This window comes from Crassostrea angulata, chromosome 5 (genome assembly GCF_025612915.1).
Source record: "Crassostrea angulata isolate pt1a10 chromosome 5, ASM2561291v2, whole genome shotgun sequence".
In the NCBI taxonomy this organism is placed as follows: Eukaryota; Metazoa; Mollusca; class Bivalvia; order Ostreida; family Ostreidae; genus Magallana; species Magallana angulata.
In genome coordinates this window covers 60296255-60314968 of record NC_069115.1, presented here as the reverse complement: position 1 = coordinate 60314968, position 18714 = coordinate 60296255, and the positions used below count along the sequence as shown (strand labels likewise).

General features: G+C 32.1%; 1 protein-coding gene across 1 annotated transcript in view; it reads left to right on the top strand.

Moving 5' to 3' along the window:
• The window catches only part of LOC128182853 (phospholipase A2 inhibitor-like), a 309453-nt gene that overhangs the window by 193833 nt on the left and 96906 nt on the right, over window positions 1-18714 (top strand). Inside the window, exon 7 of the mRNA XM_052851613.1 lies at window positions 17575-17646. Coding sequence (XP_052707573.1) covers window positions 17575-17646 — 72 coding nt within the window. The remainder of the gene's footprint in view (window positions 1-17574; window positions 17647-18714) is intronic.

Sequence of the window (18714 nt, the reverse complement as noted above, 5' to 3'; positions counted from 1 at the left end):
GTACGTATGAGAGTAATGTTCATGACCTTCAGCTCAGTCCCTGACGGCTGTACATGTACATGTAGGTATATTTTGGCGTTTTTGGTCAGGTGGTGATTACAGTTTAGATCTTTCAGTCAGTCTTGAGTATTTTTTAAAACCACGTATAAATCCACGTTAGTAGCTAGATGTCTTTTTTGGTTGGGAGAGAAAGAAAGAGAGAGATAATTTTTTTTTGAAATGGAGTTGTCCTTCTTCTTTTCCCGGTAAATCGAACTGAGACGAGCACATTGTGTACATCAATGATGATACCCAGATAAATAGGAATAAGTAAAGTGTATATCACATATGAAATCAAGGTAAATGTATATAATTATATAGTAAGGATGTCAACAAGTACCCGGTTAACCGGGTACTCGATCGAACGTCAGAGTATTGAATACTAAAATCGGTACTCGGTTACTCTGATGTATATTTTTTAATATTTCTAAGTTTATTTAATAATGCATTAAAACATTAGTTTTAAAACTTAAAACGTCCATTGCACTTGTACATACAGTTATTAGGATTTCCTACGCCTCTAAATATGCTAAAAGACCGTTATCGCCTGTGGCAGTGTTTATATAGTAGTTATTGTGACCAAGCACCTGTTACCTAGCTTTTCTCACCTTTGGCTGTCTTCGACCCTTATTTTTTGGCTTACTTTAATGATTGGTTTTCACTGAACATCGTCGTTTATATAGTATATTATATAAATTAGATAGCACACAGTAGAGAAATTGAACAGACCTAAACCTCAAAGGTCTGGAAATATTTTAAAAGAACTGAAGATTCAAAAAACGTAAAATATCAGCTGTGCGAGAAAACTAGCTTATTCTATACGGGGGGAACGACAAACATGGTAAATCACATTTGTCTTAAACATAAGGAGGAATTCCTACAAAACTGACCAAGTTTTTACAGTTACCAACGTACTTGTTCATATTTATTTACACTCTTACCGAGTACCCGGGTACTCGATCGGAAAAACGTCCGAGTAACCGAGTACTAAAAATTGACCAATTTGACATCCCTAGCTATAAATATAAGGAATCGTTAACAGAAAAACGATTTTCTGATTTGTATATGTGTCAACTGTAACAAAGTCACGGTGAAATTTCCCCATTTTACCACAGATGGTTTTAATTTTTACGGATATGTCCAATTCGTAAAAAAATAACGCGTAAAAATTCAAATCACCCTATTTTATGACAAATTCGTAAAAAATTACAGCAGTTAAAATTACCCGTTATACGGTAGATCATAATTATTTTAGATGTATGAATCCTTTAAATTTCTGAGATAAAAACTCAGGGCTATACATACATGTATACGTAATACAACGTACAAATTTAGTGGTTAAAAGCAGAGAGCTAGAGTCGGTGGGATCTCTGATAGTCTTATGGCTTTCACGTTTTCGTTGGAAACACATGCAAATGTTCCACGTATTGTAGTCATTTTTAAAGGACAGCAACTTGTTTTTATTCCAAATAAATTGAAAAATTAGTTTTTCAAGTTTTGTTATCTACTGTTTAGAGGGTGTAGGCAAATTTATAAACAGATGAGGCAATTTAGGTAATAAAAGTGATTTAATGACAGTTATTTTTCCTAAAGGAGACAACTTTCTTTTATTCCAGTTATTTATTTATTGATAATTGATGCAAGTTTTGGTTCAAAGTTTATTTCTGTATTATTAGTAAAACTTGAGTTAAATTTAATTCCTAAAACATTGAAGTCTTTGTTTGTCCATTGAATTATAAAGTTTGAACATAAAATGTCACTGCTTCCAGAGTTTGATCCTATCCAAATTGCCTTTGTTTTTCCAAAGTTAGGTTTTAATCCTGAATACTTTGAAAATTGGAAGAGCAAATCTAATTACTTTTAAACTTTTCTCTGTTCTATCTAAAACAGGATTGTTAATCCGCATATTGAAACAAACAGTATTCTTTTTGTATATTGTATACCTCTAATATTTCTTTTTTGTCTTATCATGATACCCATTATTTTAACACATATATTAAATAAATAGGGTGAAATTGGACATCTTGTCGACACCCACGCCAAATATAAAACAATTCCGAAAAAATTCATTTTGAATTACACATAGTTTAGCATCTGTATAAATTTGTTTTACCCATCTTTGATATGGGGGCCAAAGTTAAATTGTTTTAATTATTTGTACATAAAGACCACGAGATATAGTCAAATGTTTTTTCGAAGTCTATAAGTAAAATCACTCCTGGTCTTTGCATTATATTTTGTTCTTGAATAATATCAGATACAAAACGAGTATTTTCCCTAATAAATCTGCCTTTTAAGAATCCTTTTTGGTTTTCATTTATGATATGATTTAATACTTGTTTTAATCTATTTGCAAAACATGCTCATATAAGTTTATATGATACATTTAAAAGTGATATTGGTCTCCAGTTTTTTAAGCATTCCCTGCATTGGTCTTCATTTGGTATACTTCCTAGTTTTTGGGTAGTAGACAACATATTTTTTTCAAAACCTTCATTGGCTGACATTAGGCAAAAATGAGAAATATCTTTCCAGAAAAATTTATAGAATTCTGCGGTAAAGCCATCTTGGTCTGATGATTTATCATTTTTCATATTTTGATAGCGTTTAATGCTTCTCTATAAGTAAGTTTTCCTTCAAGTTTTTCAACCTGTATAATGTCTGATTCAAGGTTTCAGTTTCTTGAAGTATTTCTTGTGGAGTTGTAACGGTAATCCCATTAATCACAGAGTTTGGATACTGTTTTATTTATGTAATTTCTTTTTTCGAGTGTAAGGAAATATTTCGTTGTTTTCTCACCTTCCTCAATTGATTTAGCATGTGTTCTCACTAGTACGTCCTTCATATATTCTTTTCTAATAGATTCTAATTCATTTTGCAAAAGAGTATATTTATTATCTTTATTACATTTTCATCCAAGCTCAAAATATTAATTCTTGTTTCCATTTCTTTTTGTCTATTTCTCTTATTTCCTTTTTTCTAGAGCTATATTTTATAGTATATCCTCTTATCTGTTGCAAAATCTGCTCAAAGTATGATTGATAATCAATATTTAGGTGGATATTTAAATCTGGTATGTGGTCTGTAGCTTCTTGTGAGTTTGGTGTTTCTGTGTACTGTTATTTTAAAGATGCTATTACTTTGTTTACCCCATCTATGTATTCCTTATCTTTTGAAAGAGGGTTATTGAATTTCCAGAATCCCTTCCCTTTTTCAAAGTTTGATAAAACAATATCAATAAGTATCCTATTTCTATGCTTGTGTTATGAACAAAATTTAGTTGTTGAGATGAAACTAAAACAAAATCTATTCTACCTTTTTTACTTAATAGACCGAACCATGTTCATCGTTTTAGAATCTCATGTTGATTTCTTCTTGGGTCGTTCAAATTTAATTTTTCGTTTAAGTTAAGTAACACTTTTTGGCTTTGGGGTTTCCTATGTGTTTGTAATTATTGTAATCTAAAGAAGTATCTTGAACCAAATTAAAATCGCCTTTTATCACCACTAAATCCCCATAAAATTGTTATACACTATGATGAACTTTTTCATAGAACTCTGGATCATCTCGATTAGGTCTATAAATATTTACTAGAAAAACATTATGTTTTTCTATTATTAATTCAAGTGCTAAGTGATTTCCCATTTCATCAGATGTTGTCTGTAATATTTCATAATCAAAATTATTATTGAATAAAATAGCTACCCCTCTGGAGTCAGTTCTGCCTGGGCTTATAACAATTTCAAATCCCCACATTGATCTAACTATATTTACATCATCTTCATTGAATGGCGCAGTAGTCTCCTACGAGATTGGATACCTTAAGGACACAAAATACAAAGCAAATTAAGATAATTAATGACCTGCCACTGCTTCATGCAGTCTGAGCACAAACAGTGAAGGTTTCGCTGAACATTATGCCCGTGATTGAGAGGTCGGAGAGAATTACATTATTTAACGAGGAACCAGACAACATATTGCCGACTGGCACGGAAATTCTAGGTAAATTTAGGATTTTAACAATTATTGCCGGTGAACTACAAAAACGAGCTATTTTATACGATCTGAACATAAAATATCGCAGCTATTATATTAAGAAGTGTAATATTTAAGGGGATTTCTGTGTTTTGTCAGTGAAGTGGAGTTATCTTTCTGTGTGTCTTATGGCGGTCGAAAAATAAACAATGCATATAGACATACATAAAGATCTACATAAAAGAGCCCTATTTGGAACGAGAATATCTTCAATGAACATCGTAAAGGAGTATACAGATATATTATTTTACTGTAAGTGACCCGTACCTCCGAAAAATTGAAAGTACCTGCTGCAGCAATGACTATGTTCTTGAATAAAATATAAAAATCAATAAGAAAACTAAAAATTTCCATTAAAGTAAAAAATGACCCTCAAATTCCCGTTGAACATAATTGTAGACTTTTTTATCAATGTATCTTTTTTAATTGCACAAAAAATATTAAAGTTTAATGCGTTTGCATCAAGAACATATAAACTACGTGTTTATGTACAACTAGTCATTTTTCAATAATTCAAGTTCTTGTTTTTGTTTGTTGAACATGTGTGCCAATGTTCACTACCTACTACTAGGCGATTATGATGGAGTACATGTATATATGCAATGTCGCAATAATGTTGGTGCATTTCCCGAACAATTCAAGATAAGTCTCAATTTAATTCAGTTTAAACATTATTAACACAGAATGCCGATATATATCTACATACATGTTCCTACTAAAAAAATGAAGTATTTTCTGTTAAAAAATCATTTTGATCTGGAATGTTATGTTTTGAATTTGTTGAGTGTCACCACTAACCAAAGACACAATATTGTGAGTAACACACTGTGCTCTGCTTAGAAATATGGAAGCATCATTACAATATAAGCACACATGTGTCAATATTGCCAACGCTTAAAGAAGCGTATAAAAATTGTCAGGCATCAAATGTTATCGTTGTTGTCGCGGTGGTAATGTTTTTATCATCGTCAATATCATTTTTGATGTTACTGATGTCATCGTCTTTGTTTTTGTTATCGTAGTCGTTGTTATTGTCGTCGTCGTTGTTGTTAATTCTGTAAAACAACACGTGTCGTTGTTGTCGTCGTGGCGCCGTGTCGCCATCATTATTATCGTCTACATCCTTGTTGCTGTTGTTTGTCGTTTTCTTTGTCTGTGTCGTTGTTATCGTTGTCTCTGATGTTGTTGTTATCGTTGTTGTTTTTGATGTTGTTGTTGATGTCTTAATGTTGTTTTTGTAGTGGTAGTTGTTGTTGTTGTTGTGGCATAGTGTTAAAACAGTTTGTTTAATATTTTCATAAGATTACCAGTTCTTATTTAATCTTATTTCGCATAGTGAAAAAAAAATACACAACAATTTAAAAAAGTTATATAATTTGACATTCTCAACAAGACTTCTTAGTTACTTCTTAGTTACAAACATAATGCAAAATTGATATAACTTGTTACTTACAGCGACATATCTTCGGCTGATTGGAAATCTACCAATGTTTTCTTTTAGTTTTATGGCCAAATTTAACAGTTAACTTTGAATATTTAATATTTAGCTCCAGAGAATGTTTTTACTCTCCGATCACTAACATTAACAATTATGACTTCTGAGGAGACCCTGTTATCAAGGACAAACCTCGACATTAATTTTTTATTCGTAGCAATCATAGTTATTGTCCCCCGCCGCAACGCGGAGCGGGGACATAGAAATGCCGGGCGTCCGTGTGTCCATGTGTCCGTGCGTCCGTGTTTCCGTCCGTCACACTTTTTTGTAAGCGCTCTCATGCCTACAAATTTTGATGGATTTTCATTAAATTTATTCCTAATGTTTATACTACTAATACTTTGGTCAAGTTCGAAAATTAGCATTGGTCGATACGTTTTGTTGGAGTTATGGGACTTTGACCACAATAATGACTCCGTTTTATCTTAAAAGTGACCTTGTAAGCGCTCTCATGCCTACAAATTTTGACGGATTTACATGAACTTTATACAAAATGTTCATACCACTAATACCTTGGTCCAGTTTCTAAATCAGCCTTGGTCGATACTTTTTGTTGGAGTTATGAAACTTTGACCACAATAATTACTTCATTATCATATCAAAAATTGACCTCGAAAGTGCTTTCACGCCTACAAATTTATATGCATTCATAAAATTTATACCAAATGTTTTATGCTCACACAAAAACGAGCTGGAGGGGGCATATTGTTTTACTTATATATGGTAATAGGTATTTGTTTGATTTTAGATTGTAGTATTTTGGATATATTTGCGACAGATAAAATAGAAAAAAATGATTGGTGGGGGTAAAAAAATGTTCCTCCCAACCTCTCTACACATTTAATTCTGGAACAGCCCTGAATGTTTGAAAAAATTACAATTTCATATACAGTATACTAGTATACTGCTTGACCGGCGGGGGACCCAGGAATTATATTCTTGTTAGATTAAATATATACAAACACATATTGTTCACGAATGTTATTGTATTGGAATAAGTGTTTATTCAATATATCTTTTTTTTTACACCAACAAATTGTTCAAACCACTTTTCCTTTTATATATAACATCGGCTTTGTTATGTTAATATTACGACACCTGTTCTTTGTTCGCCCTTGCTGCATCTGAAGCCTCACTTGCTTAAAATCGCTTATGAATCCAATACTTTTCTTTACAAAAAGATAGCTTGACTTTAAAAGTGCCCAGGTTATTTTGTCAGAAAGGATAAATTAGGCCAAATATGTAAGCTTAGGAATAGGCAAGTACGGTAGAAAATGGGCACCGGATCTGGAGAGTACAGGGAGAGGTAGTTCAATAGAGTTCCAAGGTCCGGAGGGCAAAGGTTGCTTTTTGATTCCCACAGCGTATCTATGTCGAAGTGGATAATACGCCAGACAATGTCATAGAACCGAAAGTGTATTGCTTTTAATCCAAGGCCTCTTGTTGAATTCAATATTGGCGGTTTTTTTTCAAAACACAGGGCGAAAAGCAAGTCCTTAAAGGTGGCTTAAAGGTTGCGTAAAGATAGCTTAAAGGATATACAATCTTTAGGCCACCTTTAAGTCACCTTTAAGCTAAGCTTATAGGTCCTTTATGTCCAAACTTCTTTTAGTCACCTTTAAGCCATCTTTAAGCCACCTTTAAGCATCTTTAAGTGGCATTTACGCTCCCCTTAAGTTGTCTTTAAACCATCTTTAAGTTCCCTTTAAGTCAAGTTTGATCAAGCTGAACAATACAAACATATATTAAATGCAAAAGCTCTTTTATAGGGATGGGGGGGGGGGGTCATCCGAGTGATAATATAATTTTCAAGGAAGGGGGGTGTTCCAGGCGGTTTTAATTGTCGCTCCATTAAACACAGATCGCTATCATCAACACCGCTCCGATGGACACAGATTGCCGTTATAAAATTCTTAATAATTTTTGGGGGGTTTCAAAATTATTGTAGGGGTGAGTGCAGTCTCTGTATCTTAATCTGTGCATGAAACTAATTAAAGTATACTTGTTTCCTATTATAAATTTATCAGTGAAATATCTCTCTCTCTCTCTCTCTCTCTCTCTCTCTCTCTCTCTCTCTCTCTCTCTCTCTCAGTTCATCCGGTTATTAAACAAAATAAAGATAATGAACCGAAAATGTATGATTTAATAATCTGTTTAAGGTTTTATTTTAATTTTCATTATTTCTAGGTCTAATTCTAGATCTGCTAGATACATGTTAAAGATGAAAAGACTCTCAACTGCCGTTGTTATATCGGGCAGGATAGTACTGCTTTGTTTGTCTAGACATAGTTTTGTTCGTTAGTGTATATCTAATTAGAGTCGATTATTTGTCAAACTTAACAAAACGCCTGGAACTAACACAGAATATACAAGATATACACAACAGTTGTGTCTATGCCCAGGTGCACGCTTGTGTATATCTAATTAAAGTCTATTGTTTGTCCAACTTGAAAAAAAAAACCCTGGAACTAACACAGAATTTACAAGATATACACAACAGATGTGTCGTGTGCCAAGGTGCACGTCAGGGTTTCTAAAGATGTTGAAATCTTAGTATGTGCGAGTATATGATAAGTCTAGTGAATAAAAGTTTATTTACATTTGTAATTCATTTTCAAAGTATTATTTCCTAGCTCTAGGTTTCAAAAATGTTACGTCTACAAATTAACGATACATGCATGTAAGAGTAAAATCTTGAGGCTAATTAATCAATGTACCGGTGATCATAAATAGGGGTTAATTTTTTAAATATATGTATAAGGGTAAATATGTCACATACCCGGCCTGGTACATCATACAATTGTATGTATAAGTATATGTATACATCATTTGCAATTGCCACATGCAGTAAATACGTCACAGGTAATTGGTAATATTGTTTGTTATAGAATTGATAGTTTAAAGATCATGTATACAATTAAATATTTATACATACTGGAAAGGCACTGCGATCATGAAAACGGGGAAATTGCGGAAAATTGAAAATACCCTAATAGTTTCAATGCATTTAATAAAAAAATGATTTCATTTTCTTTCTTAAATTTGTTTAGCTATAAATTAGATGAACGTATATCTACTCGATTTAAATTTATGAACTAAGAAGGCCTACTAGTGAGCTTAACGGTTTCCATTTAGGTATAATATATATTTTTTCACTAAAGACCAAGTTCCGTATTTCATTCTAAATACCTGCATGCATGTAATTTATAAATTAGACATAATTGATTGTTACAAACTGAATGGTTTGTCAATGGTTTGTCAAAATCTATTCAAGTTAACACATTCAATACATTGATTCAATATCCACTGATATATAGGATATAAAAACACCTGTAAATATGTAAGTTAACGTGGTGCAGAGGAAGTGTGGTTATGCTAGTAAACAAAAGGTCCTGGGTTCAATTCTCGCCATGGGCTTTTTTTTTTAAATTTTATTTTCTAGAACAAAAACCGTTTTTAATACCCTTTCTCTCACAAAGTTAATACATTTTTTTGGTAAATTAAGCACAATATTGAATTAAATTTTTTAATGGCTTAAAGGTAGCTTAAAGGTAGCTTTAAGGTGGCTTAAAGAAGTTTGGACATTAAGGACCTATAAGTTGTCCTTAAAGGTGGCTTAAAGATAGTCTTTAAGCTGCCTTTAAGCCATCTTTACGCTTTCTTTAAGTCACCTTTAAGCAACACATATAGCTTAAAGGTGGCTTAAAGATCGTCTTTAAGCTACCTTTAAACACCTTTAAGCTATCTTTAAGGAGAATTTAAAGATGGTCATGCATCTTGTGTACATGCTCTATATTCTGTGTTGAACCAAGTTAAATGTCTAAAGTGCAAAAGAATTACCAGGTCAGTTCAGCATTTTTGAGACCAGATGGCTTTGGAAGCAATTATTCGTTGTTAGATGGGATAGGCTGGGTTATTGGGAAGTAATACTAGGGGCGGTGTAACGAAGAATATTGACCCGGATTGAAAATTGACCCGGAAGTCATTTTTCAACGTTAAATATTGATCCGAGGGTCAGTTTTTAACGTTGAAAATTGAGACCAAAAATCGTGAAATTTATACCTGTGGTCTTTTCTCAACGGTATGAGAAGGATTTTTCTAAACTCTGACGACATCGACACATTGACAATTGATCCTGTTGAGAATTGACCCAAACTTCAAAGTTTTGATCTGACCTGGAACTTTCTTTACGCAGTTTTAATGTACAATCATGCACATACAAGGCTTGTATTTGAAAGTTTAACTTTAAAATTTTCATATTATCCGATACATAGGCGGACTTAGCTGATTTATTTTAGGTTGATGTGTCTAGATACAATTAATCATTTAATTTTGGGACTGAAAAAAATTAAAATATATTCATTTGCTTATTAATATAATACTGTGTAAAAAAAAAAACAACAACCAAGAAGACGACCTGTTGGTTAATTCTGAGTGGAACAGGCGAGTCGTGCTAGCAATTATTATTATTTTTTTATAGAGAATTAATTTTCATTTTTTTATAAGCCCCCCCCCCCCCTTCAAAAAACGATGCTACGTGTCTGTATCATGTTGTCATCATATTGTAAACTGTTATTTGGTGGATGGGTGTAAATACAATATTCAGATAATCACAAGTTTTACAAAATGACTTATTGCAAACACAAAACTCACACAATGACATAATTATTGTAAATTTTGTATTTACAACCACTCAGTGTTACAGTACCAAAGTTTCAATTTACTGGGAGAGTGCAAAACCAAAATTAAACGATATGACGTATTGTGATTTGTAAAAATTATTTATTTTTACACACGTCCAGCGAATTTTAAAAAAAAAGGAGTTTTACTGAAATAATAGTTTTATCGTGTAACCATGTATTCACATATTCCTATTAAAACACATGTTTTAAAACACAGATTTAAAATATCGATAAAAAGCCCACAAAATTATACTCAAAAAGTTTATTATGAATACAATAGTCAACATGTTTACAGAGATAACATATAAATTCGAAAAATAATCATTTAAATCTCTTTTTTTTTCGTCCGCCTGTTGAAACAGGTAAACATGTAAATCTAAAGAATAAGTATGTATAAACTGATAGTTTTTAGTTTAATAAGCCTAGGTTATGAATATTAATTCTTTAATTGCGCTTATTTGCTGGTGAATTTTGAACCGGTTTCATGATCAGAATTCTACGATGCGGGCCAATTATTTAACAGAAAGGGGTCTTTGTTCAACACAATTTCTCTCAATATTCAAAGTTAAAAAATTACCCACGGGTCAATTTTCAACCTGGGTCAAAATTCTTCATTGCAACGGCAGTTCGATGAACGTCTCAAGCATGGAGGGTGAAGGTTTGTCCAGGTTTAAATACGTGTCGATTCCCCGTGGTAGGGTTTTCAACCTGAAAAATGTGACCAGTTTTTAGGTGAAGATGTGTTTAACTCCGAATTATTTTGGAAAAAATCCCAAGAATTGCAGAATGTTCCTCAATCTTATACGTTGTTACGCAAATTACAATGTATTCTGGTGGCTGTGGATGATATGTTCTATGTGATCTGCTGTCGATCCAAAATGTACCAGATTGGGTTCTAGTTTCCGGCTCAAATTACCCGGTATATGATGGTTTATGTACACTGATAGTGTATCCTGATGCAGTTTACTTGAGTTTCAGGAGCATGTCTCTTATTGCATGCTGATAGGCAAACAACCTCACATTAGGGAGTAGAAATGGTTTCTGTCATGTATGGAAATGGTCTACTTGCAATGCTCAATTTTCTCATGATTTTTTTTAAAGAGCCTCTATTTCCTCAATTTTACCACTCAGAGGGGCAGAAATAATGTTAGCAAGAAAAAATTGAGGTTCCTTAAGTACAACGGACAAAGAAGTTTAGACTATTTAATCATCTTTACAAGAATGCAGTCTTTAGTAACTACAGTTGTCTATTTTTTCTGGGTAAAAAGAGTGGAAACGTCACTTATGATTTTTTATAATCCGGGGTAGGTGCAATAAGGGTGTTTTCAAAATGCCAAAGAATTCTGTGAAAACTTCCCTTAGAAAACTAACGCAGTTCGAGTTCAGCTCGAGATCAGATATAAATAGTGCTATAACCAAAGGCCAGGGAGACATAGACACTACACAGAAGCTTTTGAGTAGTAACCTCACCTTAAACGTGTTTCTAGAGCAGTTACAATACTAGCTTTCTATTGGTTGCACTAAAAGATAGACGGGAAAATGAACATATGAACTTATCATTAAGAGCTTTTCATCCAATCGATAGTAATGCCATAATGTATTGAGAAAGGATTTAAAAGTCATTGTGAAAATTGTGTCTGTGAGATAAAAAGAAACACACAATTATTTCAGTGAGGTGACTTTTAAATTGACATGTTCGAAACACCATTTCTTTTTATGCATAATAAAAATGACGACATAAATACACTGTGATGATATAGGTCTTGTAGAAAATCATAAAATTGCAACATTTATGAAAAACATTTTTGAAATTAAAGCAGTATCGTATGTTTATATTATATTAACTTATCTATATAGTTTTCTTCTTTATGCTTTAAATTCCAATTTTCCCAATTTTTTTTTAAAATTTGTTATGAAATATATCTTTAAATTTTTTGTCCGTTTTATTCTTACTTGATTTTTTCTTAATATTCAAGATAACTTTTAAAAATTGTGCTATTTTAGGTATCTATATTAAAATCAGATAACGAAGATTAAGAACAACACTTTTGTGTAGTTACCTTAGCCTAAAACACTTCGAGTGAAATTTCTACTGGTATCCTAGTATATTATTTTCGAATTGAAATAACCTTTAAATTTCTTCTATTTTAATACACGATTTTTATGACTCTGTATTCATTAATTGATATAATTCCGACTGTTCCGCTTTATAATAATTTAAACTGTAAACGAATTTGAAAAAAAATGTTTTTAACGCAAAAAATATTATCAATTATCAATGAAAAGCCATTTTACGCAGTAAATTTCAACATCAAAAAAGTTCCGTAAACAGTTTTTAACCCAAGACAGTTGTGATGTATATAGAAGAAAATATCTTAAGGTACACGTTATACAAGAACACCTTACCTGATTTTTCTCACTTTAAAACTTTGCTCATTTTTGAAGAATAGTCTCATTGTTTAAATCAAAATGTAGTAGATTTTAGCTAGAGCCGGTGTAAAGAATAATAACAACCCCTTCAGAAAAATAACCGGGGGACATATTTCGACGTAGAATAATGACCCCCCCCCCCCCAGCTGTATAATTATTGAATTATTCTGAAGAAAAAAAGACCCAGGGTCATGTCATAAACAAGAATACATATGGGTTACTTCACAGCAATTGTGTCTTAGGGTATCATTGACTCAAAACACAAATTAACCTTACATCGGAAATAGAGGGCAAGATCATTCACACTCAAGTTATAGTTATAAGTTATAGTAAATGGTCTAAGGTAATAAATAGAACGGACGCATGGTTTTTTTTTTTTTAATTTTTGAATGGATAGTTCATGCGTTGTGAACATTCAAACTATTAAGATGCTGTAATGCTATGCATAATCAGCTGACATTTGATGAGCATTTGATCTAAACAGTCCAGTCGTGTACTTACTAATCTCAGTTCTCATTCTATACGGAATTCTATACGGAAGAGACTTCAACAACAATATTTCTTTCCATTTTAATTTTATTAATTTTTTTTCATTAGGAATAAGACTGTATTCCACATCAAGTTGTTAGCGATCACTGTCAAGCATGCAAGTTTTCAATCGCTCAGCTGTATGTCGATCTCGTAAACATAATAAAGAATGCATATCAATTACAATACAACGTTCAAATGATGTTTCATACTTGTACCTTTAAGTCTTATATTATTGTTACATATTCTTACCAGCTAATGAAATAATTTTACCTTTATATTTAGTCTGCTGCTATAAAAACCGAAATCGGAACCGAAAAATTCGCCAATTGCACAACAACAATTTTGTTTTAAACAGTGACCGCATGGAAACCAAATTAAAAAAAAAAACCAGACAATAATTCTGTCGTTATTTTGATTAATCTGTTAAACTTTTACCGTGCTGCTTGCGAGTGGCCATATCTAATTCTTTTGGGGAATGTAAACGTTTCATAGAAAACACGCCATATCCGGAAACTTCTCCAATCAAAAGAGGGATAACTCGACTTAAAACATTGTTGACTTTAAAACATTGTTGTGTTTTTGCGATGATATACTAAAAAATAAACAACCCAAATAGAATAAAATTATATTGTGTTAAAGGTTGAACTTGGTTGAAAAAAAAAAAACCAAAACAAATATTGGACAAAAAAGGTAAGCTTGCTCCCCTTTGTTCATTAAAGGCTGTGCTTACTTTCTCGGTCTATAAAAGAGGCAATATAAACGTGAATCTTTATATGAGTAAAGTTAATGAGAACTTTTAGTCATATGACGATGTTGAGACCATTAACGGTTGTAAAGAACGTCATCGGCTAGCAGGACGCACACCTTGGTTCAATTGATAAAAGGATGTTAATATCAGGGTATTTATAAGAATGCAGTTGGGTTACATTTCAAATTTTGTTACTGAGCTGCTAAATAGGCGAACCTCAGTCTGTTAAACGGAATTGCTAATAGTAAGCCAAATGTGCCGAATTTTTATGAAAGGACTATATTTTGTAAGGTCAAATATCTGCCACCAATTTTAATTTTTAAATAGTATCGTATAAAAATCAAATCTTTATAAACCATTGTACAGAGGATGCTTATCGCTTTAATCCTGATTTTATTCACCAATGCTCATTTGCTTTTTATCTATGACGTCACCTTAATGATATAATTCCCGCAATTTTGCAAACAAGTGAAAATTTTCTCATTTTACTTTATATTTTGCAATGTTTCCTTCTTCATAACAAAGGTTAAGCCAATGTACAGAATAACAAAGGTCTTAATAAGTGGAATGTCTTTCCTGCTAATTGTAAGAAGACAAAGCTAACATACTTGACATTGTCGGAGAATGTTCATGGGAGAAGGAACAGTTTGAAAATTATGATTTTGCTAGAATGAAAAACAGATTATTAGACTAAGATATCTTCAATTCTTTCATGTCATTCTAATTAAAACAGATGACCAAAGTTCTAATGTCAGATAAACATTCCAAGCGTAATTATAAAATGTGATGAGTAAATAAAGATAGTAAAATATCTATTATTTTAGTTATCCTGAAAATAGAAAATGATAGTATATAATTCATTTAATATCAAGGGATTATTTCTAAACCACCTGTATTAAAAAAATAGGTAGGTCTGGAACTTTAAAATAGCAGCTTATAAACACCTTATAGCGAACAATTAGAGGCCAATGCCACACCACCTCAATATGTTAAATTTTAAGGCGAGGAAGCAAGACTGACTCCAAAGTTATTGATGATAAATTAACAACTTTGGATATACGATGTTGCGTACCAAGTCTGTTTAGTTACCATGTGGGTTAAATGATGCGCGGAATTAGTATTTTTAGAGTGCACAGTGCAACGGTGTCCTACTAAACAAGAACAAATAAACCCGTACCCATATTGAGCTTAGGATTGAGTGCTTAACGTTCAATGGTCTCTAATAGTGGTTTGTGCAGTCTGATCACGTATTATATGGACACTGTGAATGTGATAAAGTGAGTCTTTGGAGAGAGTTACATTATTATACAGGAAGCAGACCAAATACTTCCGACTGAAACGGAAATCCCTCATATTAAGAATATCGCGGGTTAAAAGGAAGAAAAGAGCTACTTTGTACTCTAATCATAAAAAATTGCATATACTATGTTAAGACCTATGAAACGTTTAGAGATTTTCCGTGCTTTGGAGCGATCCTTCTGAGCGCCTCATGGCGGTCGGGAAATATGTAATGCATATAGACATAATTCAACTCCAAAAAGATCTACATAAAAAGGTTATTACGAAAAAAGGGATATGTGATCAGCTCAATAACACACATCAAAGCATATAAGCAATTGTTAATAATCTTACCGATTATTTATGCAAAGAACAAATTGTGTAGAGCCAGATGGAAGAAAAGTATCATACAATGTAGAAACCGTTATTTAACATTATATCCACGTGTTTTCCAATAGCCAAACCTTTTTTACCTGATTATTGAATTATTGGTATTAATGCATTTAAATGGATAGAAGAAACACTTACATTGCAATTCAATTAGATTGAGACAATCGAGACACACTTTTATTCGACCTTCATTTTTGGGGACAGGAAGGACAAAATATGTCTTTTTTCCTCCATTTTTTGGGATAGGAAAGACAGGACAAAATATGTCTGTCATGTTATATACGTCTTTAGAAGAAAAAATTATGTTTTCAAAACTGAAGGGTTCAGAGAGAACGTCAGAGAGTAATAATTTAGTAAATGTCATTATGATAAAAACAATCAAATTACTCTTTTTATTACTGGCTCTAAAAACCCCTGTCCATATGAAAACCCTGTTTTTCCCTGCCATCCCCTGTACAACATGTTATCCCCTGTCAGTCAACTGTACACATCCCCTGTGTGCCACTGTAAGCCCCTGTCACCCCAAGTACGCCAATGTCATCCCCTGTAAGCCACTGCATTTCCCTGTACATGCCCCTGACAACTCATGTACGGTTTCTGACTGTTCATAACAGTATATTCTGTTATCTAATTTCGATATTATTTTCTTAATTCAATTATTTAACTCTGATTTGTTATAGTTTAAGTATTAAATCATTTTTTTGTACTCCACAGCGCCGAGTGACAGGACACACTGTTATCGTAATGTTTTCATCAATAAGTTATTGATACCTAAATAATAATGCTAACTAAAGGCCCGATATTCACCGGGTAGTAAATCTCAGGTGAAGGCAGGAATTTTTTTCGACAGGTGTGAAAACCTTTAAGGCCGTTCGTCCTTTCGCGGTCGGGAACAGCACTACTTCGTAATGTTAAAAAAATAGATATATATTAAGAAATACAGTGAATTGTTTCTACAAAGAACAAGCGCAGCAAAGGTGTTTTGCGCTTGATTTCATGAAATATGTGCAACTAAAACCCGTTAATCAGTCAGAATGTAGAGTGTACATGTACATTCAGCCATGTTACGATAGAGTACGCCATTTTTCATAACCAAGTTCCTGATTATACCTGTATTAATTTCTCGTGGATAGCAAAATAAAGCTACCATAGCTTGTAAGTTTGCCTCAGAAATAATTTTAGTGTGTTGTTTAATATGTATCTGAGCGGCTTATTGAACCCTTGAATTGAATAACTGTCATAATCAATTTCAATAATTTCTAAAATCTTACTTTTATTTCCCTTTTTAATGCAAAGTGGAAGATATCAAAGATAATGTTAAATATTGCCAGTGAACAGAAATCCGAGAAACGAGACTAATAACGATATATTTTTCTGCTAAACAGAAATCAGTTTAAATAACCTTATATACAAATGATTATGTACAAAGCTTTAAAAATAAGAGTATGCCTTCTAATCCACGATGGCAGGTTGATGTAAAAAGTCATTCAAATATGTCAGAGAAATCCTGTAAAATAGATTTAAAGATGATACAGCAATAGTAGAAATAGTTTGAACACGTTTTGAATACAACACATACATCTTACTGTATGCGTTAGGTTGTAGTAACAATATTAAATGGTTTTAAACTAGATGTTTGATGCATGTAACTCATTATTAAAGCATTGTAAAAAAAAACCATATTGTTGTTACAATTATGTTATACATAAATGTATTTACATCACTGTCATATCCTTATTTTTCAGCCTAAAGCTATATATAAGTAATCATATTTTGTGTTGTTTATACACTTTATATTTATACTATGATTTTGATTGAAATGTTTATTGTTATTTTTGGTTATGAAATCAAGGTTAAGATTTATCTGTTGATATCAACTATTTATTCTAATTTTACTTTTTACAATAAAAATTATTTTAACATTAAAACATTGTGTGTTGATTTAGGTACCTAACGTATAATCAGATAACAAGGATCGACAACGAGGCTTTTGCGGGGCTATCAGAGCTGAGAGAACTGTAAGTAACGTTTTTTCCGCTAATTATATCATTCTTGAAGATGCATATGACATTTAAATTTGATCAATTTTGAAATTGTATATGACTATGAAGAAGACGATTATTTACAAATCCCAATTCATTAAAAATACCAGGCAGTAATCAAATAATCAGAAAAGATATTGCTCACTTATTAAAATTGACAATTATATCTACTTCTCAATATTTTCGGAAAAATAAAAACAGCCATTTTTAAAACTGAGGATTCAGAGAAGAGATTTTATTTTATGTTTTTTGGGGTTTTTTTGTTCAAAAGAAAAATATAATAAAATTGACCACTGTTTGTACAGTTCTACATTGTTAGTGAGACAGTTAATTTGTGATGCTACAAATTACTCACTATCAAATGTAAAGAAAAAAAATATCCAGCAAGCTTAAGATAAAAAGATTGTATTATTTATTCTTAAACAAAACAAGTTAACAATTAAGCCAGTAAAATATCTCTTTCGATCACATTATTTATTATAAACTTCTAAATGGTATGGAAATACCTTAAACGCAAAAGATTTATTGAATAACTATTGAAACATTACAGCAGTATAAACCTATATTCTGTAATAGTAATTTATTAACTAGTCAGTATGTGTTCTTTCTAAAAATGTATATTTGTTCCGGTAAAATACATTTTTGATGACATCATACTGCCATGGAATTGCTATTTTTTTGCAAATTTTCCAAAAAAGGAAAATTTGTTACAAAATATGTCATTTTCACAGGCTCTATAGTTATGTGTCAATGTGAATTTTACATTTATATTTGATTAAGATGTAATACATGATTCAGCAAAAACTCCTTTTGGCACGACTTTGTGGAGGTAATACCAATTTAGTTTGAAGTTCATATATTTCCGTAAGAGAAGGCTCAAAAGTGTTACATTTCTGCACTTTAACAAGTGATTAGTGAACACACTCAATTTAACATAACGGTGAAAACAATATATTTAAATAAAGATATTTAAATATAATTATCGTTCTGTCATGTATCCGTTTCTAGGTTGCATGTGCCTAACCGCATAGCTAATGTTGTACT